Source organism: Pantherophis guttatus, chromosome 2, assembly GCF_059756535.1.
Source record: "Pantherophis guttatus breed Tessera chromosome 2, ASM5975653v1, whole genome shotgun sequence".
NCBI lineage: Eukaryota > Metazoa > Chordata > Lepidosauria > Squamata > Colubridae > Pantherophis > Pantherophis guttatus.
In genome coordinates, this window is record NC_142064.1 from 249554005 (window position 1) to 249580732 (window position 26728).

The following is a 26728-nucleotide window of genomic DNA, read 5'->3' on the forward strand; positions in this document are numbered from 1 at the left end:
CGCGGCGCGCGCGGCTCCCGCGGATGATCTTGCGAAGGGAAAAGCGGCGAGCACGCGAATTCCCGCGCCTGGCCGGGGGACACGTGATGATTGCCTTCAGACGGCCTTTGTGCCCGTATTGTCTCTACCGTGTCGCGTTAAGTTCTCTTTTGCCCGAGAAACAGAGCTGAATTGCCAGACTCCTACGGTAGAACCAGTAAGAGTCATGGTAAATTGTGGTAAGGAAGGTTAGGAAGCCATTTCCTCAGTGGGTTGAAAAACTAACTTCTCATGTGTTCCTCGCTTGTCTCCCTTCTCCTCCAGGTCCTGTATAGAGAAAAATACGTACGGGACTGTACACGTTTATGAAACGGAGTGTGTCATAAGCTGTTTGCTGGCATCGTTATTATTATTTTTATTAATAGAAGTATCCTTTTGAAAACGGTTTTTTGAAAGTTATTGCTTCTGTGCTTCGTTTAATTCAGAGTAAGATACGATGACTCTGGTTGACCAGGACGTGGACTAGAAGACCTCCCAAGGTCCCCCCCCCCAAGTCTGTTATTCTATTTCTATTCACACATTTTCTGTTAGACTTCTGTGCTTTTAACAGATGTCAATGCCTAGATACAAGTTGGCACTGCATTATTAGGCAGTAAAGTTGTGGGCATTATATCGATTTTGATTTAAAAGTGAAAAAGGTATTTGAGGTTTGGGATTTATTCTAACCACTCTGAATTAAGATCCTGGGTGTGACACAAGGATAGCCTGAAATTTCTCTGCTTTATGCATTTTTTTTTAAGTTTCAGAAATAACTCAGTTACTGAATATGTGATTGACTTTTCACACATTTAAAATGGTCTATAAAGCTTCTAAAAGTTATTTTAATCCATCCTTTTATTATCATTCTCATGATAATAGATTTCAGAAAGCACCTGTGACAACATATAGTTCATCGTGGAATTGAGAGTATCTGGAAACCTGTCCATAGTGCCTTTCTGCACAATATTTTTATGCAGTCTATGTGTCATTTGTTCTAGGGACAGGCAAACTTCAGTGCTTTATAGGATTTATCTTCCTCTCTTTTATTTTTTGCCACACTGCCAAGACCCAGTAATTAAAACCAAACGCAAGGGAAAGTATGAATTAGAGTGTGAATTGAGAATATGAATTAAAAATAAGAGTATGAATAGAAGAATTATGAGTCTAGCCTAGGAATTTTTTGAAGGTGTACTTGCGCTATTGTACGTGGAAGTTGCAATCACTGCATGCAATTTTCCACTCCAAAAATAATAAATCTGCTTAATGCCGTAACTATAATTTGTTATACATTCACTATGAGAAATCTTGATAGCTTTCCATGTAGCATCCTTTTTTTTCTTTAGTGCATTTTTTTGGCTACTTTTCACTTCCAGCTGAACTTGCTAATGGAATGATAGGAAGCTAAATGCGTCAGTTCTTGTGCTGATTTTCAGTGCTGAGTGCCATTACGACAATCCTTGCATTATTTTTACTTTTAAGAGGCAACATGGCAGATTGTCGCTGTTACAGATACTCTAAAAGAGCTGGATTTGACAAGAAAGTGTAGATATTGTTCTAAGCATTCAAGATAAAAAAAAAAACCCAGCATTTAGGGATGCTGTTACTGAGTGCATGCTATTGCAATCTGTAGCAATTTTTTTTCCTGAACGTCTGTGAATCAGAAATGCTATCCTGCATGTAATCTCCTTTGGGCAAGTGATCATCCCTCAGCATCATCTCCCTTGGATTATTTTGATGTTAAATTCTACTGACTTTCTACTGACGCTCAGATACAAATGTAAATAATAATTTGTATGATAATGCCAGGCAGCATCTTACATAAAGTACTAGCAGCTATCACTGTTAAAGAAAATTTAATGAGTTTCAATCTCCCGGGCCAGATTAACTACATTCTGTGATAACAGTACAAACTTAATAATGAAAACTCATTTATTTCACCTAGCCAGGCTGGCTTGATCCCATCCGTTTTGGTTTTAATTTGAAATTGGTTTTAATTGGGTTGTTTTAAATTGTGGGCCAAAATTATTTAATTACCTTTTAAACTGTTTTTTAAATTTTGTATGCTCTGTTTTATCTTGGCTGTTCACCGCCCTGAGTCCTGCTGGAGAAGGGCGGTATACAAATCAAATAAAATGAAATGAAAATGAAAATAATAGTCTCGCTAAAACTTTGTTTTTTTTTTCCTTTCAATAATTTTTTGAGAAGTGGAGGAAGTAAAACATTCTCTCTCTATTTAAAAAAGGGAGAAAGGGACAATCTCGGGATTTGCAGACTAATCAGTCTGACATGTCTGAAAAAATTATAGTACAGACTCAAAGAGAGATCTATACGCACCTTGAAAACAGTGCAGTAATTGTCCACAACCTGGATATGGATGAAACACTGAAATTTAGAAAATTGCACAGAATAACTTCTTAGACAACATAAAGAAGAATCTTGCCATGATATACTTGTAAAATTTACATATTTCAAGACAAAATAGGCAATACTGGAATTTAAAACCTGAAAATATAATTAATTTTTTAATCAAATGTACCTCCAGGCATACTCAAGAAAAGGAAAAATATGAGCTTTTACTATTGTTTAGTGGTTAAGGTACTGGTCTATAAACCAGGAGACTGAGTTCTAGGCCTCGCTTAGGCATGGAAGCCATCAAGGTGACTCTGGGCCAGTCACTCTTTCTCACCCAATTTACGTGACAGGATTATTGTGGAGAAAATAGGAGAAGGAAAGAATTAATTATGCTTGCCACCTTGAGTTATTTATAGAAATAATAATGGGAGGATATAAAGAAATATCTTCTACTAGTTAAGACTACTTCATTTTATATAGAGTCTTTATGGATGCTGGCAAAATATTTCTGAACTGCATTGAATATGTCACAATTCTTTCCCTTATTTATATTATGGAAATATAAACATCCTAGGAAGAGAGTTTATTTATTATTCTTCAGTTCATAAAATGTACCCAATAATAGATATGAGTAGGATTTTTAATTCATTGTTAACTAACCTTATAGATGTAAAATTGGAAGCTCCTACCATGCAGGTTATAATCCAATAACTTTTAAGACTAAATACAGAAATTTCCAAATTGAAAAAAGGAGATTAATGAACTTTTATTATCACAAGAGGATATTAGATTGAAATACCGGTATCATCAGGAACTGAAGAGTTTATATCAGTTTAAACCTTTAATGTTTTCTTTACCCACTGGATGGAATGACAACAAATAAATAAACAAATGAGAAACAGTATAGGATACATTGCTGAATGAACAGAAACAATTAGAAAACCAATTTTAGATTTAGTACAAAGGATAAAAGCAATCAATAAAATTGATTGCTTGTTAATGCAAGTAAACAAGACTTACAGGAAACTGAATTTATTAAGATGAAATATTTTTAGAAAGGCAACCTCAAATAAATTGTTGGCCTAGTAAATGCATAAGGAAAAAAAACAAATGAACTATTATTTCTATTTTGATAGAACCAAATATATTTCTACATATGATCAAAGAAATGATGAAACAATTTATTAATTATTATTCCAGATTTGATAATAAACAGACATTTGATCTAGACATATTGAAGAATATTAAATCAAACCTTACTTACAAAATGTAGAAGACAACAAAAATAAGTCTTCATTCATTCATTCTTTCATTCAATTTCCTTAATGTATAAATGAAAAACTAAAGCAATAAATATCAACTAAAGAAATTGAAATTAATGGAAAGCTACAGGATGATACTTAAGTTGGTAATAATACTTGTAAAAAATACTGGAATAATAATTGGTTTTCAACTGAATAACAAGACAGCAAAGTGTGATATATATCACTATCACAGACATATATATGGCTGCAAAAAAACACAAATTCGGTTTTGCCTCAACAGAAGTTATTTATTCTCTATTACTCCAAAATATAAGACTTGGAATACTGGATTCAGATTACAAGTCAGCAGATTCTGATTGAATGTTAGAAGAAATTTCCTAATACTGTAACGACAGGATAACTAATTATGCAGAGAAGTACTGGACAGCCCTTAACTGAATGTATTCAAGCCAATTCTGTTGAACTTTGAAATCATTAACTGAGATTTCTGCACAGGCTTGGACACGTTAGGCTAAGAACTTCCTTTTAAACATATGCTTTTGTGATAGACATAGAAAGATGAATATAGCATTTATAACAACCCTCACATATTTCTCTATCTTTCTTGTAACAGACAAGCCTAAAAGATGAATCTGAATCTTTGGAATACCAAAGATATATTTATGACTCCAACAAAAATGGGGTAAGAAGCTTATTGCTGCCGTTGCTATTGATTTGTATTACTTTATAATGTTCAACATCATGACTTTCAAACCATGTCTTTTTAAGTTGAAAACAAGATGTGGTCAGTAATACTCACAATTTGTTCAGCGTGGACCTTGTGTCAAATTCTTGTTAAAAGTAATCTTAAATGGAGGAGAATAGGACTGGATAGACTGCAGGGATGTCAAACTGGCAGGGTGTGGGCCGGATGCGTCAAACACAGGCCATGCCCACCCCAGCTCCGTGAAGGGAAAAAACATCGTAAAATATCACGTAACAGCAATATGACACCATGATTTTGACACCCGTGGGATAGAGTTCATACATATAGCCCATTTCTACAAATTAAACTGTGATTTCACTGTAATGCCCTGATTGAGTTTTTGATGCATGCAATACATTGTAGTTTAAGATTTGGACAAATAGTTGCTCTCTTTTCTTTTTTTTTCAGTTTTAAAAAGTTTTATTTCAAATTGTTGCTCTCTTAAGTAGTTCACTCACTTGACTAATATAGTGACTAAGGTTCACTCGAACAATTAGAATTGGTTTAAAAGATCGATCTAAAGCAGGGGTGTCACATTCAATTTCATTGAGGGGCGAATCAGGACTGTGATTGACCTCGAGGGGCTGGCCAGGCATGGCCGACTGGGTAGCTGTGGCCAGCTTGATGCCACTCAGTGGGCGTGGCCGAGTGGGTGGGCATGGCCATCTTGACGCCACTCCCCAAACTGATGGCATGTTTCCTCTTTGCATTGGGTAGACCGGGCCATAGCAACATGGATAGACTGCCGCGTTGCCAAAGCAATGCGGGCTGGCCCCTTTCATTTTCCAGGATGGCCCCACAGGCCGGATCCGACCACATCACTGGCCGATCCGGCCTGTGGGCCTTAAATTTGACACCCCTGGCCTAAAGTCTATCTAATCTAGCTTCCTGTTTCTGACAAAAGATAGTTGGATGCCTACCCATAACCAGAGAACTGAAGTAATAGGCATTTTTATCTTCCATAGTTCATATTGATAGGAATCTGGTACAGTACTCTTTATTCGACAGTTCTGTTTAGGTGCTTGCAATGACTAGTATTTCCAAAAATATGCATGTATCTATTTGGGACTAAAGGAATTTCAAATCAGGAAAGTTACTGCTTAGTCATCCATGAATATGTCAGTAGAGTTGCTTAAGTGCTATTTATTTTATACATATGTTATATATTTTGAACATTCTTAAATGCATATTTAATTGCTTTGAAATTTTTATTTTGTTCTGTTAACTGCCTTGGGCACTACTTTTGGCTGGAAAGGCACAGTGGAGAATTAAATAGATAACATAAGCTTTTCTTTGATATTACACTCAAGAGAACAGTAATTTGTTCATGTTCTGTTACTGTTTTCATGAGATCTGAATAATTCCCAATGATCAAAACAGCATACTATCCTTGCTTTTGGAATAGGAAATCATAGTGAATTTACATCAAAAGCATTTCTTTGGTTTATTTTCAAATTTAAAAACAAAGGATACAACACATGATGATGTATTTTGAAGCCAGTAGGTTTATAAATTAATGAAATCTGTAATATGAATTTATAGAGTTGATGCTGCTAGTATTTCTTGTGATGTACAGATATATCCACTATATTTGAGAGAAAATGTAGTTTGCTATTTTTTTTTCTGCAAGTATCAGCCTTCTTCAGATTGGAATATTGGTCTGATGTTTACTGAAGGAGAAATATTAAAATATGCATGTTATTGTTTGACTGCCAGATTAAATTTCTGGAGGCTTTGTAAGCATTTTATTGCTGTGATTTCTCTTGTGCTTTTTTATAGTACAGAATTTATTATGTGAAAAGGCCTCTTCAGTGTTGATGAAGACCGCACTGAAATGAATAATGATGCTCAAAATATAATTTACTCATTATACATCAGTATAGGATATTTTACACGCTTATGAGCTTGGGTATGAGTTTCTGATTAGACTTTATTTCTTTATCAAATCACATTGAAATAGATCTTGCATCTAAGTAGTAGCAAGAACAGACATATTTTTCCCTGCAGATTAACCAGAACAAAATAATGGCAAAGGATTTTTTAAAAAGACATGACAGACAAGGAGAGAAAGAAAATAGAACATCCTATAATCAGAATAATCAGTATGCTAATTGCAATGCAGTTAAGTGAGGAATGGGGCCAACCAATTATGTGCTATCATATTAGTAAAACTTGTGAAAATCTACCAATGTAGGTACCCAAATCCCTGCCCTCTTGCTTTGCTGTGATGATGGTAAAAGGAGAAAATTAAAGCAAGAAAATAATTATAAGCAATGCAAAGAAGGAGAATTAATAGAATTTGTAAAGCAGAAGGTGTTAACATGGAAATAATGCAATTAATATTTCTGACATGATTTCTATTGAAATAATCACATGCTGCTTGATAGTGTTATGATTTAGGATTAGGAGTTTGGATTTTTTTCTAATAAAGCTCTGGTATTAAGCTTATCAGATTCATATCCAAATCACTTCCAGTATTACAGTTCTTTCTCAGTGCAAATAAGGAGCACATTAGCTCAAGAAAATTCATAAAGAAAATCTCAAAGGGAGGAAAGGATTATCCTTTTTGAAGATAGCACTGAAGTTCTTTCTTTAGGAATGTGAGATACATTTGATTTTCCAACTAATGATACAGAGTCCTGGAGAAATAAAAGGTCTAGAATGGCTACTCTTTTTGGTGTTGATCATCTCGTGCCAGCTTAATTTTGATGCCTTTATGTAGTTTGCATATTTTCCGGGAAGTTACAGTGAATTGTAGCAGCCGAGTTAAAATATCGGAATTGTTTGTGCTTGTTGAACCAGGCAGCAATGTGACACAGTATATTCAGTTTGGATGTACAGTTCAGATTTTGTCGCAGTGTGTACCATGGATAAATCTATCTGACGGCAAAGATTAACCTCTCACAGACATGCTGACACGATCCGTTTCAGGGCTGGGAAACTGTCCAGAGGATGCAAATAAAATTTAAAAAATTAAATTAAAAATGGGTAGAGATTATAATGTTTGAGCTGTTGGTGAAGCCAGGCCAAGCATATGCCTTCTCTACAAGCAAATTTCCCCTATCCTTACACCCAAGGAAAAAACCTTTAAAAAAAACACAACACTATTGAGACTAATTAAGTAAATAATATATTTTAATATTGGGATGTTTTTTTTTTTACAAGGAGAGAATTTGGCCCTAGTTTTGAGCTAAATGCATAATCTGAGGCATCAGATTGTCTCTACATATTCTGAATGCTAAATACTTTATTTATTTATTCATTAAATTTATGTGCTGCCCATCTCATGGGAGGTGATTCTAGGCAGCTTACACATTTTAAAATAAATAAAAATAAACAATAAATACTGTTAAAAGTTGGGAAGTAGTGGAACATGGAGCACGCAGGAAAAGATGGGGTCTTTTCTAATCCAATAGCTACCTCCAGAGTGGTGCGCCTCCATTGGTGCCCCAGGCCCCAGGCCAGCTGGCAGATCTGGGTCTTAGAGAAGGTCAGAAGGGTGGGTGTGGATCTCACCTTGGTGGGTACAGTGTTCCAAAGGGCAGGAGTCTTGGCAGAATAGACTCTTCTCTGGACCCCATCAACCGAAAATCCTTGACTGATGGGGTTCGCAGCATGCCCCCTCTGCCGGGATGGATGGGGCGAGCCAATCCTATTAGGATAAGGCAATAACTAAACATCAAGCCTTGATACAGCAAAGTAACCCCAAATCATAACATTTCCACTACCATGCTTTACAGTTGACATCAGGTTCTTGAGGTGAAATACTGTCTTTGGTTTTCACCAAACGTGTCTTCTGGTCCTGTGGCCAAATAACCCTATGTATGCCTCATCTGTCCAGAACAGATTGTTTTAAAATACTTTTCTTTGCCTAGATGTTCATGAAACAACTATCTGAAACCTCCACTTGTAGATACCCTGTTTCCCCCAAAGTAAGACATCCCCTGATAATAAGCCCAATCGGGCTTTTGAGTGCGTGGCAATAAGGCCAAGCACTTATTTCAGGGTTCAAACAAATATAAGACAGGGTCTTATTTTTGGGGAAACACGGTAATCTTCTGCATAGTAGAATGATTGATGTTCATTTATTTGGCAATCTTTGTAAGTCCCTTTTAGGCATCTCTGATTTTTTTTTCCTGAAGGCCTCTGAGAGCTTTTTCAATCTAAGCATGATGATAGCTCACACTTCAACAACAAAGAACAAATCAAAGTAAATTTCTGAGGTTTCAGCAAGGCAGGTTCCAACCAGATCCTCTCTAATGATATTCTAATCATTTGCACCTAATAAGATGCACCTGATTCTAATTTTAGGTACTTGAGGTAATGGTAGGGGTGTACTTATTTTTTCCACATGTAAAATTTGCTTTTATGTTTATTTAAATTACACAATGCGCTACACAGAGCATGATATTTTATCCGTTTTATCGATCACTTTTGGTGACACACAGATCAAATATCTGTATGTATCATACCGTTTTGAGTATATGTGACCCATGCTATAAATCAAAGCAGTACTAGGAAACATTTTGATGTGAAATTATTGCAGATATTCCTCTGCATGGTTTGCTATTTTAAAATACCAAGTTTGTCATTAGTATAGGACAGAAGAAAAGTATATTGTGGTAGGTGGTATTCATTTGCTATTTAGAGATGTAATTTGCGCACAGCATAGGGCTTTATCTGCGTCTGGTATATGGCTGAATTCATACTTCGATTTTATTATATTTATAGAAACATTTGCATATTTATTACATTTCCATAATCATTTGCTTCCCAATCATTTTTCTGATATGCCAGTACTTCTAATCCAGTATGCTCAGGTTTCCTATAAATAGCAATGGAAAAAAAGAGAAGGGTACGTTTTGTTGGAATAGAGCTGCTGATATCAAATAAACATGGCAGTGTTTGGCTTGTACCCAAGTACTACCTGAAAGATTCTGAAAAATAAAAACAACTGGCATATAAGATGGCAGACATAAAAAAGGAACTGCTTAAACATTACATGAATTGTGAGGTCAAATCAGAATTTCATCCCTGCAAACTCTATGGGATTTCCAATGAGGAAGAATACCAGTCCAAACTGAGATTTTTAGGTAAATGTAAAGAGTTTATGGAGTGAAGATATTGGGTGTAGGCCAATTATTTTTTATTAGTTCTATATTTTAGATTATAAGGCATGAAGATTGTTTCACAATTTCAGCTTCTTAGTGAAAATATGTTAGGATAGCTAAATAGTAAATGTATTTTTATTAAAGAGTTTGGAGTAAATTTAGGAATCACAATAAAAGTAGTCCTCAATTTACGACCACAATTGAGACCAACATTTCTTTTGCTAAGTGAAACATTTGTTAAGTGAATTTTGTCCCATTTTACAACCTTTCTTGCCAGTTGTTGAATCACTACAGTTGTTCAGTTAGTAAGACAGTTGTTAAGTGAAGGTGGCTTCCCCGTTGACTTTGCTTGTCGGTAGGTCACAAAAGGTGATCATATGACTTAAAGACACTGCAACCATCATAAATATGAGTTAGTTGCCAAATGTCTGAATTTTGTTCACATGACTATGGGAGGATGCTGCTGTCAGGTCAAGATGCATTTATCCTAGTGCTGACAGCTGCATTGGTCATAAGTGCCATAAGTAACTTTTTTCAGTGTTGTTGCAACTTTGAATGGTCAGTAAATAAGCTGTTGTATGTTGAGGATAACCCATAGAGAAAAAAGAAATTAATGTATATTATTTGTTTACTAAGAGGGAACTTTTTTCGTACCTTTCTGTTTAGCTAACTATGGATTAGCACAATAACTTATAAATGTATGATTTACATTTTGAGGTATTCCTCTTTCTTTTTTCAGGTCCCATAAATCATCTGCCTGGACCAGCGCTCCCAACGAACATAACAGTATGAGTGATTCTCAGTTCCTTTTTGGCTCCCAGTTTTGCCCAGAGAATTCACAGAGTGCATCAGCTTCAGTTGAATTTAATATCCCACAAAGGCAGGACAAAGGTTCACAACAGAATTCTCAGGAAGTGAGTCCAATGTATAGTGTACGCTGGATCATATAAGAACTAGGATGATGTATTAGATCAACTTTTGGTTTAATCAAGTAGGATGCTATGGTTTCAGAAATTTCTGACAAATTTCATGCAGTTTATAATGGAAGTGACAAGATTCCTCTGTTTTTCAATACAAACCAATACTTTTAAATAGACAATGAGGGGAGTTGCCATTGTGCTGTTTTTAGGAACTTTACCAGTTTTCCAAAATTTCTTGAAGAAAATACATAAGATTTGGGTAGTCTACCAGTTGGCTTCTTTAGTATTCTAGGATACATTTAATTTAGCTTTGGATATTAGTTACCAAAAAAACCTTCTGATTGAATGGAGTTGTAAATATTTTTGGAAAAAAAATACAATTCTATCTAATGCAACCTACTCATAAAAGTATATTTAGCAGTGAGTGAATGCCACTGATTTGTCCTTTTCATAATTTATGTTAAACACTCACATTTTTCATTTTTCCTGATAAAAACAGAACGATATCAGTATTTTTGCCAAATACCAGTCTAAACCACAGCTCTTTGGAAAAGAGGAGAAGGAAAATGTCTCCCTTAACAATTTTGCTGGAAGATTCAAAGGAGTCATGGAACAATTTGAAGAAAATAAGAAAAAGATTAAGGAAAAATATGATAAGTATGCAAACATTTCCGCAAGCTGGGAAATTAATTTTTCCTCCTATTAAAAATAATAATACTGTACAACTATATAAGCTCTACAAGAAATAATTAATGTTACTTCCTTGCAGTATTGTGTGTATGTTTGTTCTTATATTTGATATCATCCCTCCTTTTCTATTCAGGTGAGTACCTAGGTCCACTAAGAAAATTTTAAAAACAGAACAAAAGTCTATAAAGTTAAAACAAGAGTCTATAAAATTAAAAATAAATCCACCTGTTGTCCCAAAAGTGCTTTTCCAAAAGGAAACTGGACTTTCTTGGGTTTTTTTCCTTGCAAACATTTCACTTTTCAGTCAAGAAGCTTCTTCAGTTCTAACTAAATGATGGGAATGGAAGGATTTAAATTCTTTGCAGTCATCTGGTCATTGGCAGTTGAGGCCACTTGGGGATTAATCTGCATTCTCCGAGTCACCTGAGCCAGAGTGTAAACGAATGTGGAACCTTTTTGGGACTGCTGAAAGGACAGTGTTATAAACAGGAGACAGGTGATAGGTCATATCCCTCCCCCTCTACTGAGAGAGGGCTGTTCAATAGAACAATTAGAACTGAAGAAGCTTCTTGGATGACAAGCAAACAATTTTAAGGAAAAAAAGTCCAGTTGCCTTTTGAAAAAGCACCTTTGGGACAACCATGATCTGGATGACAGAGAATATCTTAGACTTTAACCCACCTGTTGGAAGAGATATTCAGGTAGTCTTCACTTACCAACCACAATAGGGATTGGCAATTCCATCGCTAAGCAGTGTGGTTGTTAAGCTTGATATCACTTGCCCATGCTGATTTATGACATCTGTTGCGGCTGCAGTTGTTAAGTGAAGCACTGCAGGTGGTTAAGTGCAATTTGTGACCTGCTAGACTCATTTGCTTTCAGAAGCTGCCTCTGAAGATTGCAAATGGCAATTGTGTGATCAGGGGAACACTGCAAAGACTGCCACTTTGAGGAGCAGTCGTAAGTCTTGTGTTTCATCAGCATTGTAACTTTGAACAGTCACTAAACAAGTGTTCGGTAAGCAAGGATCACCTGTACAGTTTTCAAAGTGCAGAGTGAGGGGGCCAAGATCAGCTCTCAGATTCCAGGGGATGTATTGCAGTGTGGAAGAAGATACCCTTCTGCCTGCCAAATTCTACGAAACAGGGTACATCTTCAACCCGGGTATTTTATGTCACCTGAATTTGGATGAGAAATTGTCCAATAGGAAAGTCCACATTGAAGTAGCCTTTATACTTTATATAGCCCTTATTCGATATATCTATATAGAGAATGACAGCATCTTGCAACAATGGCTGTAATTATTTGAAGAAGGGCTTGCATCCTGTGATTTTATCCTTACTGTCTGCAAAAAAAGAAAAATTAAATGGAAGAGGAATGGTGTCTTTGCAACCAGGAGCTTCATTTCTGTTGGCTGGTGTGTGTATATATGTATGTATGTGCTGCCTCCTCAGGCCTCTTTCTGGCTGCTGCCCTTGTCTTAAGGAGGGAGGCGAGCACTGCTCGGCATTCCTCTTCTGACATCTCAGCCACTTGCCTCTCCAGGCTTTCATCTTGTCCTTTTGCCCCCTCGTCGTCAGTGCTGAAGAAGCCTTCTCCAGCATCGCTTGGCTCAGCCCCTGGGATCTCTTGCTGCATCTGGGTGGCCTCTGGCTGCCAGATTGTAGCTGGATGGAAATCCCCTTTGATGTTTTCCATCAAGCGATTCAGACTGGGGCTGATGTGAAGTTCTCCTCCGTTGAAGGCCTCTGGTCACAACAGGGGAGCTTCTTTCACAGGTTATTTTGGAGGGCATCTTGCCTATTCAACAGCTCCTGGAGTGGAGTTCTGCTACCATTCCCTCTGCTACCATTCTGTGGAGTTGGGATCGTAGAAACACCCAGGAGCATAGAAGAGTTCAGAGGCAGATGCATAAATAAATGTCTTAAATGTATTTATTCATATGATAAATCATATTAACTATGTACAACAGAAATCAAGTCTCATGAGGAACAAACATGAAAAGAGAGAGATGGAGAGAGCAAGGTGGAAAAGGTTGGAGGGGGTTTTATACTCAGGGTAAGCCCCTCCTTTCCACATAGGGGTGGAGACTCTCTCTGCCTCCACTGGTGTCTATATGATACATGTGCCAATGGCTTGCAAATACTTGACAGTTTGTATGTATGTATGTATTTACATAAACTATCAAATACATATCCATGCATTGAGAATGTGCTCTAGGATTGGTAGTAAGTTGGGAGAGGAACACATATTGAATGATGTCTGTTCTTTTTTATTGGTCATTGCTTGTTTCATTGTATACCATGCGTGTTTTCAATGTTTTCAGACCTGTAGACATTAGAAAGACTGAGGGTCAAATTTAAACTTCTTTCTGAGGAATTGGAGATGGGAAATGCGTATGTGAAAATACTTGTAAATACAGTACCAGTATATGCATAATATAGAGTTGTATATGAGCTCACTGGTTCCATTTATCTCTTCTTGTTAAATTCTGCATTTAATTAATTTGGCTGGTTAAAATAATAATTTATACAACTGCTGGCATCTCTGCTTTAGTGCTAGCCATCTGCCAGCATTTCAGAAAGACCCATCAGCTTGGGATTCTTACTAATGGGATTTATTTGGCTGTAAAAATGAATGTTTCATAAATATTTTAATACGGAATTAAGGCATTTCCAACCCACATATTATTGTTTATTGCACAATCTCGTGAGATTCTACTAGTCTTTCCTATTCATTTTCTTCTGATTAATGTACGTACGAAGTTTGTAATTTTCCAATATGTCTCTTTCAGTGACCTTTTAAATGCTTTTGTTTTGAACACCAAAGAGAGTCTTCAAAAGGTAAGGGAAAGTTTGATTGTCAGAAGTTAAAAATAAGGGTGGGAAAGTTGTACTACATTTTGATATTTTGTCTTTCTTACTACTATGTGATAAAATACAATTGCAACTTCTCTATTGATTTAGCTGAAAACTTTGAATACTCAGAACATATGATAAAAGAAGTGAATACCCATCAGCCAACATTATTAATTTATTTTTCAGTTGCAATCCTCTTTCAATATGTTAGAAGAAACTCTGAAATCTGTTTTGAATGATTTGGGAAATATTTCTAAGACAAGTAAGTATGTGGAATATTTTTGTATCCAATGGAGAATAAAATCAAATGAGTCACTGTACTGACCCATTCCATTCTGGGAATATTTCCTGTTGATATGGTTTGCCCTGGATAATCTATATCTATATCTATCTATATCTATGGTATATCTATATCTGTCTAGGTTTGTGTGTGTGTGTGTGTGTGTGTGCCTGCCTGCCTGCCTGCTCTTCCTATATCCCCCACAACAACAACAACCCTGTGAGGTAGGGTGGATGGGAGAGAGTGACTGGCCCAATATCACCCAGCCAGCTTTTATGCCTAAACCGGAACTAGAACTCATAGTCTCCCAGTTTCTAGCTTGGTGCCTTCACCACTAAAGAAGATTGCTGAAAAATTCCTGAAAGACTGGGCAAGCAATATCCATTGGTCTTGATGCCTGTATACCATATCCCAAATAACACATAGCCTACCTTAAATAATAGTTGATGGATGAAGCATTGAAAAAGACCTATTTTGATACTTGCTTATGTTTCTCAGCTTCCCAAACATATCTTGCTGGTCATTGTGTGATACAAAATGCTGGACCTCTTGCCTGATCTAGCAAGACTGTACTTGTAGTCTTATCAGAAGAATGCTATGTAGCTATAAGAAAGAAGGTCTTATGAGCTGTGATTTTCCAATCAAAAATGTCTAAATTAAAAAGGAGTGAGTGACATCTTATTTTCGGTGAGAGGTTGTTTGTTTTCCTATGTTTAGGCCATATGAATAAAATTTATTCTGTCATGTTTGGGTTGCTACCTCATTTATTGGTAATATTAATATTATATTTTAACACATTTGAATATTGGTTATTATGATGAAGGCCAATATTACAGAAACAACACAAGACACTAAGCAGTAGAACAAGTACAGTATTTCAAAGATAATCAAAGTAGGATGTGCAAGGACGATGAACATATCTGAAATACTAAGGAAGGAGAATTTGGAGATATATCATAGCTTTTATATAGCTATATTTACTCAACATGTACTACCTTGAAAGTGCAGTTCTTTGTTTTCTCCTGAACACTCACACAGCTATAAAACACTTGGCAAAGAAAACGTTCTGTTTAGATAGTAAATATACTAAAAGTGATTCACTGTAAAAGTCCTGCATCCTTCACTTGGCCATCTGGAATTCTTCCTACGCTTCCTCCTCATTCCTTCTCTCCCCCCCCCCCATCCCCCCAGTAGTTATCTTGGAACAAATCCCAGTCTTCTTTTTAGTCCTCCCAAGTTCTGGAAAAGCACACTTGACATTTACCAGTAGCACAAATCACATAGCAGAATGTTATATGCCTAACAAAAATGAATCCACCACTTTCAATATTTCAAAGCACTCTCCATCCACATTGATTTGTCTCTGTAAGACTGCTAATAAATATGCTTTTTGACTTGATACACAGTGATGATTAAATATCTTCCTACCATCCAAATAACAAAGATGGAGACGTGGAAAGATACTGTGTTCTCTTTAAAAGCCCAATGTCTTGCTTTCTGGTTGTAGTTTGTGTTTTCCTCCAACATATTTAAGAATGTAACTGTTCCTTGTAAAAAAAAAAATGGGAGAAACTCTTTATATTCATTTATATTGACCAGTAGAAAAGCAGCAATGATATATTGGATTTCACAGATGCCATAAGATGGGTAATGTCCAAGTCCCTAAATGCTATGAATAGAACTTTTCTGTTTTGAGATTATAACCTCCTATAAAGAAGGCAACAATTTAGCTTCTGATTTAAAGTTGTTGTTTGGGGAAAAAAGATATGCCTTCATAGCTAAACAAGTTCTGCTATCTATTTTTGGCTCCGTGTTTGTGCAGTTCTTCAGCGATTGAATAATTGCATAGACATGCACCATAGATGCAGCACAGTAGGAACAGTGTTATAATAAAGGCTTCAGAAGACATTTAAGCACTCCATGCTGCTGCGCAAAGATGTCTATTCACTGTCAGAGTTTATGGCATAGTTTTATAGATCGCTTAATCAATCTTTTTTTTAAAAAAAAGACTTCATTTTTTTCATGGCCATAAAAACATCATAAATATATATATAGATCCACTTAGTTATTTAAACTAATTGTAGCAGGGCAAAAGAATGGAAGTCTCATAGATTTTCTCACAGAAGTCTTATGGATCTTCAGATCCTGGCCCATCCTCCCTGGGGTAGTAGCTTGTATTCTTATTGTCATCACTTCTTGTCCAAGGGTTATTGGACAAGAAGTGTCCAACACTATTCCAAGTGTTATTGGAATTGGGTGGCTTACACATTCAAATAAATACATAAATAAATATTTCTAATTTCTCCTAAGGGACGTGGTGGCTTAGTGGCTAAGACACTGAGCTTGTTGATCAAAAGGTCGAATCCCTAGTGCTGCATAACGGGGTGAGCTCACCTTATTGTCCCAGTTTCTGACAACCTAGCAGTTCAAAAGCACGTAAAAAATGCAAGTAGAAAAATAGGGACCACCTTTGATGGGAAGGTAACAGCGTTTGGCGTTTAGTCATGCCAGCCACATGACCACGGAGACGTCTTTGGACAGCACTGGCTGTTCGGCTTTGAAACGGAGATGAGCACCGCCCCCTAGAGTCGGGAATGACTAACACATATGTGGGAGGAGAACCTTTACCTTTTCCTTAATTTCTCCTATATCTTCCTATGAGACAGGGTTCCTACAAACCATATTGGTTTTTTTCTGGCAAATTATGAGGTGGTAGACATAAACAAATAAATATGCTATAGGGCCACCTCCTGGCCTTGTGACCCTGAAGCATATAGCTATGAAAATCAGCCCTTCTTTCCCCTCTTGTTTGGGAGACAGATCAATCTCACAAGAAATAAATAAAATCTAACTACATTTTTAAAAAAAGTATTTAAAACTCCCTTTTTAGCTTTTAAGTATTCACAACAAAAATATTCATTGGCAAAGGAGATAAGAAATACAGAGCTGTGCTAGACTTGATCTTGCAGCTGTCCAGGGCCAGCCCATAATACTTAGAAAAAACTCATTTGTGCCTTCTTTTCTGCCTTCTTTCTCTTCTACTGCTCTCATGGCACAGCTTTGTTTCCTACCTGAATAAAATAACAGTAAAACATGTATTTAAAAAATTTAACTTATGTAGCTAAGTTCAGTATGGAGAAACAGAAGGATTGCTAGTTAATCAGCTCAGATTCCCACTATGTATGTAAGTCTTATGATACCAGAGAGACACTGGTGCAATTTCAGACCAGGGCCACCTGTATATGTGAAAGGGGCTGGAATTAATTCACTAGTGCATCAAAAATCATTGGTCTTCTTTATGCTGATTGGCACTTCTTCAGTATTTCAGTTTATCAGAATCCTTAATGGAGATTTTTGAGACTAAACTTACACCAAAGCAACTGCTGTACCATTTACCTGGACCTCTATCACTGTACTAGAATATCTTTCTTGGCATCATGGTGTTGGGATATCATATTTCTGTTGGCCCAAGATAGGAAGACTATGCTTTTATGTTAAACACAGCTAATTTTTGTGTTATTCATGAACGTTTTGCTAAGAATGAACAATGGGCAACTAAACAGGACTATTGAAACTTTTTTTAGAACATTATACAATGTTCCCAAACTGCATAATGCCAAAGCACATGCATTTTCTCCACTGCTTTGAAAGTATTTTCTGAAAAACTGATTTCCTACTGGATTACATTGCATGAAAATTTTCTTAGAATGTCAACTAAAAAAAAAAATTAAGATTCCCATTAAAGGAAAAAAAAAATTAAAAAATGAGACCTGGGATTGAGATACAGTAATTTCAGAAAATGGATGCATTTTGTATAAATATTATTAGAAGCCAGACTAAAAGCATCAGTGCTTTCCCTGCTGCTTAAACTAATAAACTCAAAACAAATCGTATGAGCTATTAGTAAAGGATCAGTCACTCAGCAGTAGTCATTTTAGGGTAGAAAGAAAAATAATAATCCTGTTTTCAGTTGTAGGCTTGTGCAATAATGTAATATCCATTAATAACAATTGTAGATGAAAAACATTTTATTCAAGGAAATATTAAATGTAATAGCTAGCCATTTATTTTGATGCAGCTTCTGCTTTTTCTGTAGCTTTTGAACAAGGTTAAATAAGATCAAGTAATATGTTCAGTAGCAGTTGCAACATCATTGATAGATCTAACTGCTTCAACATAAGATCTCCAAAACTAATAATGAAAAATGCTAACTTTGTAATAATTCAAAAGGTAGTTTTATTTACCTGTTCACATTCCGAAAGGGCAATAACCTTTTGAGAAATGTAATACATTCTGCTCAATTCATTGGATGAATTGTGCAATACTCTTAAAAGATACTTGGTGGCTATCTTGAAGGAATAAGTGACATTGTGTAAATACAAGATTGGGAAGAGCAACCTAGACATTTTGAAAAATAGTGGAAAAATTCAGCAGCCCCATGAATACAAATGATTCAAATCAGGGGTGGTTCTACTTACCTTTACTACCGGTTTGCAATGGGGGCTCCCACATGCGTGCTCTTCTGTGCAAGCGCAGAAGCGTTTTGATGACATCAGGGTCAGTGGGCGGAGCCTCCCGCCGGTTTTACTACCAGTTCTATAGAACCAGTGCGAACCAGGGGCAACCCACCACTGATTCAAATGACTAAGAAAGGTATAGACTGTATTAAAATGCAAAATGGATAATATAATGGAAAATGAAAGGATCCCAAATTTATCAGGTTCATGACAGGGTTGTTAGCACTAGATGTACACTTTTTGTGGGTGTGTGGGTGCGTTTTTCAAGTGACTTCAAGCCATTCCTAACCCAAAGCTCAAGGTAATACTAATTCTGAATGAATTAATCCTTCTATTCTCAGATAAGCCTATTGTGTTAGGCAGGTTAGAAATAGTGATTAGTCAATTTCACCTACAACTGACGAGTAGCCTCATCCTAGATTTTCTTCTTCTACCAAGTCCTTATTGGTTTTATCTGGATTAAACTTCACAGGGTTAGTCTACCTTCAGTTATTCTTATTGCATATTTTTGTCTCGACTATTACCAGAAAAATCAGAGATAGCAATATCTAAGTTGAAGTTCTTGTAAATATGCTTGATGTATTTCATTATTTGAAACTAGAGAAGAAATAATTCAAAACCATTCTGAGAGTTTTTTTCTTAATAAATAAGTTCCTTAATAAAAGACAATTATGTGTCAGGCTCCAAGTAATGTACCCGTTACAAATCGAACTCCGAGGCATTGCTTTTCCTCAAAGAACAAATTTATTTAGATACACCATCTTGGCACTAGTGGTGAAAAGCCAGTACTGAAGTTCCCGGGCTTTTCACCCCAATATAAGTTTCAGTTCCTCAAGTTTCCAAAACAATCCGTCACATTGTCCATCCAAGTTGAGAGCCGGTTGCTTGGCAACTTCTTTCCTCTTCCTTTGGTCAGTCAGCCATTGGAATGTGCATGACTCATCAGCTGGATATGCTGTTTTGACTTTTTTGTGAGATGGGCACCAAACAGATTTGATAAATAAATAAATAAAACCTCTTGACATACTCTACCCTAGGCCAGTGGTTCTCAACCTTACCAAATTTAGGATATGTGGACTTCAACCTCCCAAATTACCCAACCATCATGCTGTTCTTAGTGATTCTACCCAGGGATTCTTCATTCGACCCAAAGTTAGGAAAATAGAAGGCAAAGTATTTTTGAACTTCCTGTCCCAAATCCAGAATTATAGAATTTAGCAAACCATATGCTAATCCTATAATGAGAAATGCTGTTATAAAGCCAATGAAGCCAAATTTCTATATATGAAGAATTGTTTGGGAGAAAAGGGATATATGGGGAAAATAAGGGAAGGCAACAATCACACACAGAACTCAAAATACAATCCTTACACTCAGCCTAACTAAAATAAACTTTTCAATTTCAGCAGATTTTTTAAAGGATAATTGACTAGAGACCATTCACCTATTGTACAGGTTGAATTCACAGGCAAGCCCTTAGTTTTCTTTTTTCTCATTGCCTGTTCTATGAGCAATTCTCCCTAGTTTTGTAGCACATGTGAAAGGTCCACTTTGTGGCGAGACTGCTATTTTGTCCGTCAAGAACAATTTTCCATTTCAGATGTTCTAGATTTTGATAGGAAATCAGAAACAAGCCAGTTCCTAAACATATCTTCTTAACAACCCTTGATGGAATTATAAACGTGCAGTCTTTATAATTTTCATCAGCTCTTCATTTGAATAAATGGGAGAAAATTGGGGAAGTACTTGAGAAACCGAAACTGAATTCCATCTATTCAGTTCTCTCAGCATAGTCAATCCATTAAATGTCTTGGGGAACATTTGTGAGACCGTATCAGAACTAGGAGTCTGCCTCGCCCAATTATAATTGAACCACACATTTGAAAATGCAAACTCAGTAATTGAAATCAGAATTATCCTTTTCAGTTAGCTGCAACTGAAGCTATTCCCTTGGTAAATGTAGTATTGACAATGAATTTGTCTTCTGGTTGTAGCAAATTAGGATCTCAGAAAGCTAAAATGTGATACACAATGGAACATGAGTATCCATCATGCCCATTCAACTGTATTATTCCACAAACACAAGATTTTAGAAAACAAGCAAGTATCGAATGACAGTGGTTATCCACCAACTACCTTAGTCATTAGAGCAGATGTGAAATGATGAAGAAATTGGATTAAGTGCTCTGAATCATGATCATAGACATTATCCTGTGGTGGAATATAGTCTAGATTTTCAGCAAGGAGGAGTTGCATTCCAGAGGAGCAAAAGACAGTGAAGTTTAGATAGTTTGATTGGGAGGAAGATTGTCAAGACGGCTCCTCGCTAGGAGTTCTCCGAGTATATCTTTAATGATGCAAGGAATTTGCTTTAGTTTGACAAGATTGATGTCAGGCTTCAAAAAATCAAGAAAGACACACTGAGTTTTTTCAAAGCAGTTTCCTTTATTGTTCCTCTCCTATAGACAGAAATCTTGCCAAAGTAAAGCATAGTACTGGCATCATTAATGATATACTCGGAGAACTCCTAGGGAGAATCTGTCTTGTTCCCCTTCCAACCAAACTATCTAAACTTTGCTGTCTCTTGCTCTGCTGGAATGCGGTCCCTCCCTGCTAGAAATCTGAACTATTATTCTATCACATCTCCCTTGATCATTAACGCTATGACGAACTCTCCTCCTCTAGGTTTTGGATTGCAGGATGGATGGAGCTCAGTAACTGTAATGTGGAGGTATGGAGAGGTGTTTTGGGGGCTGCCAGGAATGGTCTTTTTGCCATTGGAATATTGTTTCTGTTTTTATTGCTGTTTTTGTGAGCTGCTCAGGGTTATTGAACATAAGCTGGGCAGCCATTTAAGATATTAAATAAATAGTATAAATACCTTATGGAAGACTCCAGAACCTCAGCTTGACAAATTTCAAAATATTACTCCAAGAAATTATTCTCCTTTGATTCTGTGTGGATGCCAGAATTTTCCAGGCTGAATATTCTGGAACATGCTTCAGGAGTGGAGCAGAACAGAAAGGCACAGTAAATTATGCATTTAAAGTCAGATATGTGGAAATTACCACAGCCTGTTTTCTCTATGTGTAATCCATAAATTGGATTTGAGAAAAAGCTATCAATTGGTTAGAATGAGTCTATTTTCATTGTGCGAAGCCATCACAAGAGTCTCATAGCTCTTTCAATATTAACATAATTATTATCACATTAGCTTTTGTGGATCTTTGTCTACTTCATCAAATCTGTGTGAGGTTTTTAACTACTCACAGTTGTGGAATCGGAACAGAAATGGAGAAATAAGGGTATAGAGGAAAGAGGCAGAATTGGTTGAAGGATAAAATTATTTTGGATGTTGATTCTGAGTAGTAATAAAATAATAAAAAGTAATATTTCGAGAGGATTATCCTTACCAGATCATTGTAGCAAAAATAACTTCACAGACCAAATTAAAATAACAACATATAGTTCTTAAAGTATTTTAGCTAATTTAATGTCAAATCAAATATCATTGTGTAAATTTTCCAGCCCTCTGTCTGTGTTAAATGTTATATCTACTTCGCAATCTTTGGCAACCTCATGGTTATGTGATTAAAGTATAGTATTTCAATCCAATTCCATTGAAAAACCTGGAATGGCATTTTATTCATGTATTCAGGTGACAGAATAAATGTGGTTTGTATCGATTTCTCTGTCTAGTGCAAGAAACCTCTCAGTCCCATTATGGATTGTTACTGAATGCTCTTGGTGAGAAAAATGAAATGGGACAAGTATTATTGGGAATGGAGAAAAGGCTGCAAGAAGTAAGTGTGAAATTATTTTTTAGTAAGCTGTAATTTGTCCTAGCTTCACTATTTCTTCAGAAGAGATACTCTACTTATGAGGTTGTGCCTTCAGAGACATAGCCTAATGTTATGTTATCATAGGCTATGAAATAATCATGTAATCTTTTTAGATATTAGACACTCTTTCTGCAAATCAAAACCTAAAGTTCCAAAAGCTGCATCTTTGCCATCATTGATAGCCTGTCAATAAAATACATTTTTAAAAAAGTACATGATCATACACTGCATGCATTACAAATTATTTTACAGAATATAACTTCTAATAGTAATGAAAAATTCTTACCTTTATTTAATCCTGTAGGTAGACTCTTTGTTCAGCTAGTAAGAAAGAAAGAAAAAAAAAACCCTGATATATTCCTTGAAATTTATTTGATTGGATGAAAATAGGTCAATTTTGCTGCGTTATAATTATCTGCCTAACATTAAAGAAGTGTGCTTGATTGATTGCTTAAATGCCAAATCTGCCTGTAAAGAAGTCTTGCTCTCAGAAGCTAAACCACATATGTTTATGCTGGGAAAATATGACTTAATGAAAGCAAGAATAGCTTTGCAAATAAATCAGGAGAGTTATGAGCTTACAAGTTCATTGGTTCATTGATATCTGTGTCATGCTGATGACTTAATAAATTAACATTCTTTGCCTGGTTGAATCCTTTAATTCTTACTTTATAGACAACAAGGTTAGAGACTTTTTTTTTAAGACAAACAAGACAACTCTCTCTAAAGAAATGCTTTCTGCTAACATTTCCCCTTTCGTTAGCAGAACAAAATATTTTGCCCAGGAGTTACACTATAGCACTTTGAAGACAGCAAAGAAGCTGATATGGGTTAATAAGGGTCTCGGAGTGTGGAAAATCTATTAAGGTCACAAAGGGACCCCAAATCATAATCTTTTTTTTCATGGATGTCAGCTTTCAAAACTACCATTGAGGAATTACATTTTTAATACTTTAGGTTCCACAGTGGTAAAGTTTTTGAAAGCTGACATCTATAACAAATATTATGATTATTTAACTCTCTAGAGGCAGCTTACAGCAAATTAAAAGATGAAACTGCATTACAGACAATAAGATCACAGGGTTTCTCCAGGTGTCCATCTTTACTTTAAAGAATTGCAGAGCCCTTTGGGCAACGTGGGATATAAGAGGAAAGAAAGTAAGACAATTTTATTTTATCTTATTTTTTTCTCATTTCTGAACAACCACCCATCTCCTTCAGAAAGGAACTCCAGGTGGCGTACAATAAAACCTCAAAAGTATAAAAACAGTATATAAAACTCTGTTAAAGTGAGCCAAGTGAGCCTTGGCAGCGCAGCAGACTAAAGCACTGTTAAGTAACACCAGCTGCCTGCAATTACTGCAAGTTCAAATCTCACCAGGCTCAAGGTTGACTCAGCCTTCCATCCTTTCGAGGTAGGTAAAATGAGGACCTGGTTTGTGGGGGCAATAAGCTGACTTTGTATAAAAAAGAACACTGCTTGGTGGGGGGTATATACACCTGTATATAAGCAGGTATATACAAACGTATGAAGGCTATTGCTTAACGCATTGTAAGCTGCCCTGAGTTTCTGGAAAAGGGTGACATATAAATCGAACCAATAAATAAATAAATAAATAAATAAATAAATAAATAAATAAATAAATAAATAAATAAATAAATAAATAAATATTAATTAATTAATTAATTAATTAAGGTGATGGGAGGTTCTCATGGCATCAACCAGCCCCACAACTGCATGGGTTCCCCATGTGAGGTCAGAGAGCCATGTTTTAATTCCTTTTCAGAAGGCCAGGAGAGTGAGTACCTGCCTCACCTCTGGGGTGGTGGGGAGAATACTCCACAGGGTGGGGGCAATGGCAAGGAAGAATCTCTTCCTACACCCCGCCAGGCAGAGTTCTTTAACTGACGGGGTCTGCAACATATCATCTCTGCCCGATCAGGAGGAACGGGCCAATGTAATTGGATGAAACCAATTCTGTAGGTAGCCTGGCCCCATGCTATGTAGGGCCATATACATGTTTTGCAAGACATAACTAACACCTTGATTGAACTCGGAAGCAAACCGATACCCAGAGCAGAGGTGTTACATGTGACATTCTTTGTTGCTTTGTACAAGTTAACAGTCCTCCTATACGATACTGGATTGAACTCATACTTGATAAAACCCCAAGTTCGGGGGGGGGGGGCGTGTTTGTCTTTTTTGATTACAGGGGAAATTCAAAGTAAGAAATCACTTGTCTGTTTCATGATGTAGTGAACGTTGCATAAGTGTTAGTTACAGTTCATGTATTTTGAAGGTACTGCATGTTTGGCTTCAAGGCATAACAATAAACTCTTTATATGTCTCACTTATATATATAAAAGAAACGTACCTACTTCCCCCACACATTATAAAGAAAATACAGTGCATGAAACGCCCTTCAGCGGAGAGAAAAGTTCAATAAATTATACACAGTATTGTATTTGGAATGAAAGCATTTTTAAACCCATCTTAACCGTTTTCTCTGCTGTTATGAACACTTTCCACAGAAAGACACAGAAATCTCAGATCTGAAGTCTAGCCTTCAATTACTAAAAGAGAGTCTGGAGCAATTTACAGTTCAGCAGAACCAGCAGCACTTGAAGATCTGTGAACAATTGGACCATATGAAGCTTTCCAAAATTCTGAATGACTTACAAGCATTCATTTCTGCACCCAGAGAATCTCATCATCTCAAGGACAACGGCTCTCAGACTTCTCCAGATAGGCTGCTGAACCAATTATCTTATAGTTGCCACTTGAATGTTTTAAACATCTCTCCTGCAAACAAAGACATCTCTAATAAGGCTGCCTCAGAAAATAAAGAAAATTTTCACATGTGGCAGAAGAGCCATATTCCAGCCAGAAGCCCCAATGCCAACAAAACACTTTGTTGCTGTGGTGGAAGTTTTCTTGCAAAAAGCCAAGAGAGAAAGTGGTTCCTTAGTCAAGAGCCAAACGAAGCTACTCCGGTGAGGAAAGTGATCCAGAGAAACAACCAAGTAAAAGGCTACAGTGCTACAAAACATTCACAGCTAAACCATCCTGAAATGGATAACGGGTTCATGCAAAATCGTGCAGGTGATGGGAAAAGCGAGGAACTAATCCCAGGCAAGATGAATAATAAAAGTAAAGAAAACAGAGTTAAACAGGGCAAGCCACGGTTGCCTAGTCAGAGGAAAAGAATGTACCCCTCCAGGAAAGGAAACAGTTTGAAATATCCCAGAGCTAATATAAAACAGGAAACAACAGGAAAAGGACACTCCATTGGAGAATACGCCTGTAGGGAAACAAGGGAATCTGGTAGTATTAGCTTGAGGCCTGTGGTTTTGAGTGAGAAAAAGACAAGCAGTTTCCAGGACAGAAAGGCGAAGAAATCTAAGCTCCTATTCCTTTCCCATGAAAACCAGCAGCCCACGCCGAATCTCCATGGGAGGCCTCCTGGCATTAAGGGCAACCATTGTTTCTGGCCCTGCTCCTCTCCAGAAAGTTCCTTTCCCCAAACCCAGATCAAGTGGCTAGATCTCTTTGATAATTTCTCCCTGACTAATTGCAATACTCCTGTTCCCAAGAATGCCACAGCCGGTTGCCAATTATTTTTTGACAGTGAGTATTCTGATTAAAAGGGGTTTGTATATAGCATCTGCTGTGGAACTTTCCTTGTTACTTTCCGTTACCAAAAAGGAACCCTGTTTGGGTATTGTAAATAGTAATCCCAGCATTCTGGATCTATCACTCCCATCATCACTGAGGAGTTGTTTTATGTTGTAACATTTTAAGAAATACTATAGTAAAGTAGAAAAATGGAGCATGTATCATTTAATTCCTCTACAGTTCTGGAGATGGGAAAGGAAGTATATGACTAAAGTTGTTTTCTTTAATATGTCTATACTGGCTCTTTGCTTTTTGTCTCCTCCCCAAAAATGTAATTCCCCCCCCCCCCCCGTGGTTATATACATAATGCCCCAAATAAGGATATTCTGAACTTATTAATAGTATGGTTGTGAGCATAGGAATGTTTGTTTGATTTATAATATAACACACAGTATCTACTTGATAAATGTGTTTATTAAACCTGTACAATAAATATTCTATGGATTCTGGCCAA

The 26728-nt window shown here is 36.5% G+C and overlaps 1 protein-coding gene and 1 long non-coding RNA gene across 3 annotated transcripts; one reads left to right on the top strand and one right to left on the bottom strand.

Moving 5' to 3' along the window:
* IHO1 (interactor of HORMAD1 1) lies at nucleotides 1–26728 on the top strand. Of its 2 annotated transcripts, none has more exons than XM_034431728.3 (10): nucleotides 1–208; nucleotides 304–406; nucleotides 1680–1795; nucleotides 4249–4317; nucleotides 10231–10405; nucleotides 10911–11068; nucleotides 13896–13944; nucleotides 14146–14221; nucleotides 22456–22559; nucleotides 25131–26728. In XM_034431728.3, the coding sequence occupies exons 4-10, from the start codon at nucleotides 4262–4264 to the stop codon at nucleotides 26241–26243; spliced, it is 1731 nt and encodes a 576-aa protein (XP_034287619.2). In that variant the 5' UTR covers nucleotides 1–208; nucleotides 304–406; nucleotides 1680–1795; nucleotides 4249–4261; the 3' UTR covers nucleotides 26244–26728. The 2 variants fall into 2 exon arrangements, with proteins under 2 accessions (XP_034287619.2, XP_034287620.2); XM_034431729.3 differs by having other exon boundaries at nucleotides 39–218.
* On the bottom strand, nucleotides 19482–23113 carry LOC117673977 (uncharacterized). The gene is made up of 3 exons (XR_004593631.3): nucleotides 22885–23113; nucleotides 21638–21755; nucleotides 19482–19720 (listed from the first exon to the last, which is right to left on the bottom strand). It is a non-coding gene; the product is annotated as an uncharacterized LOC117673977 (long non-coding RNA).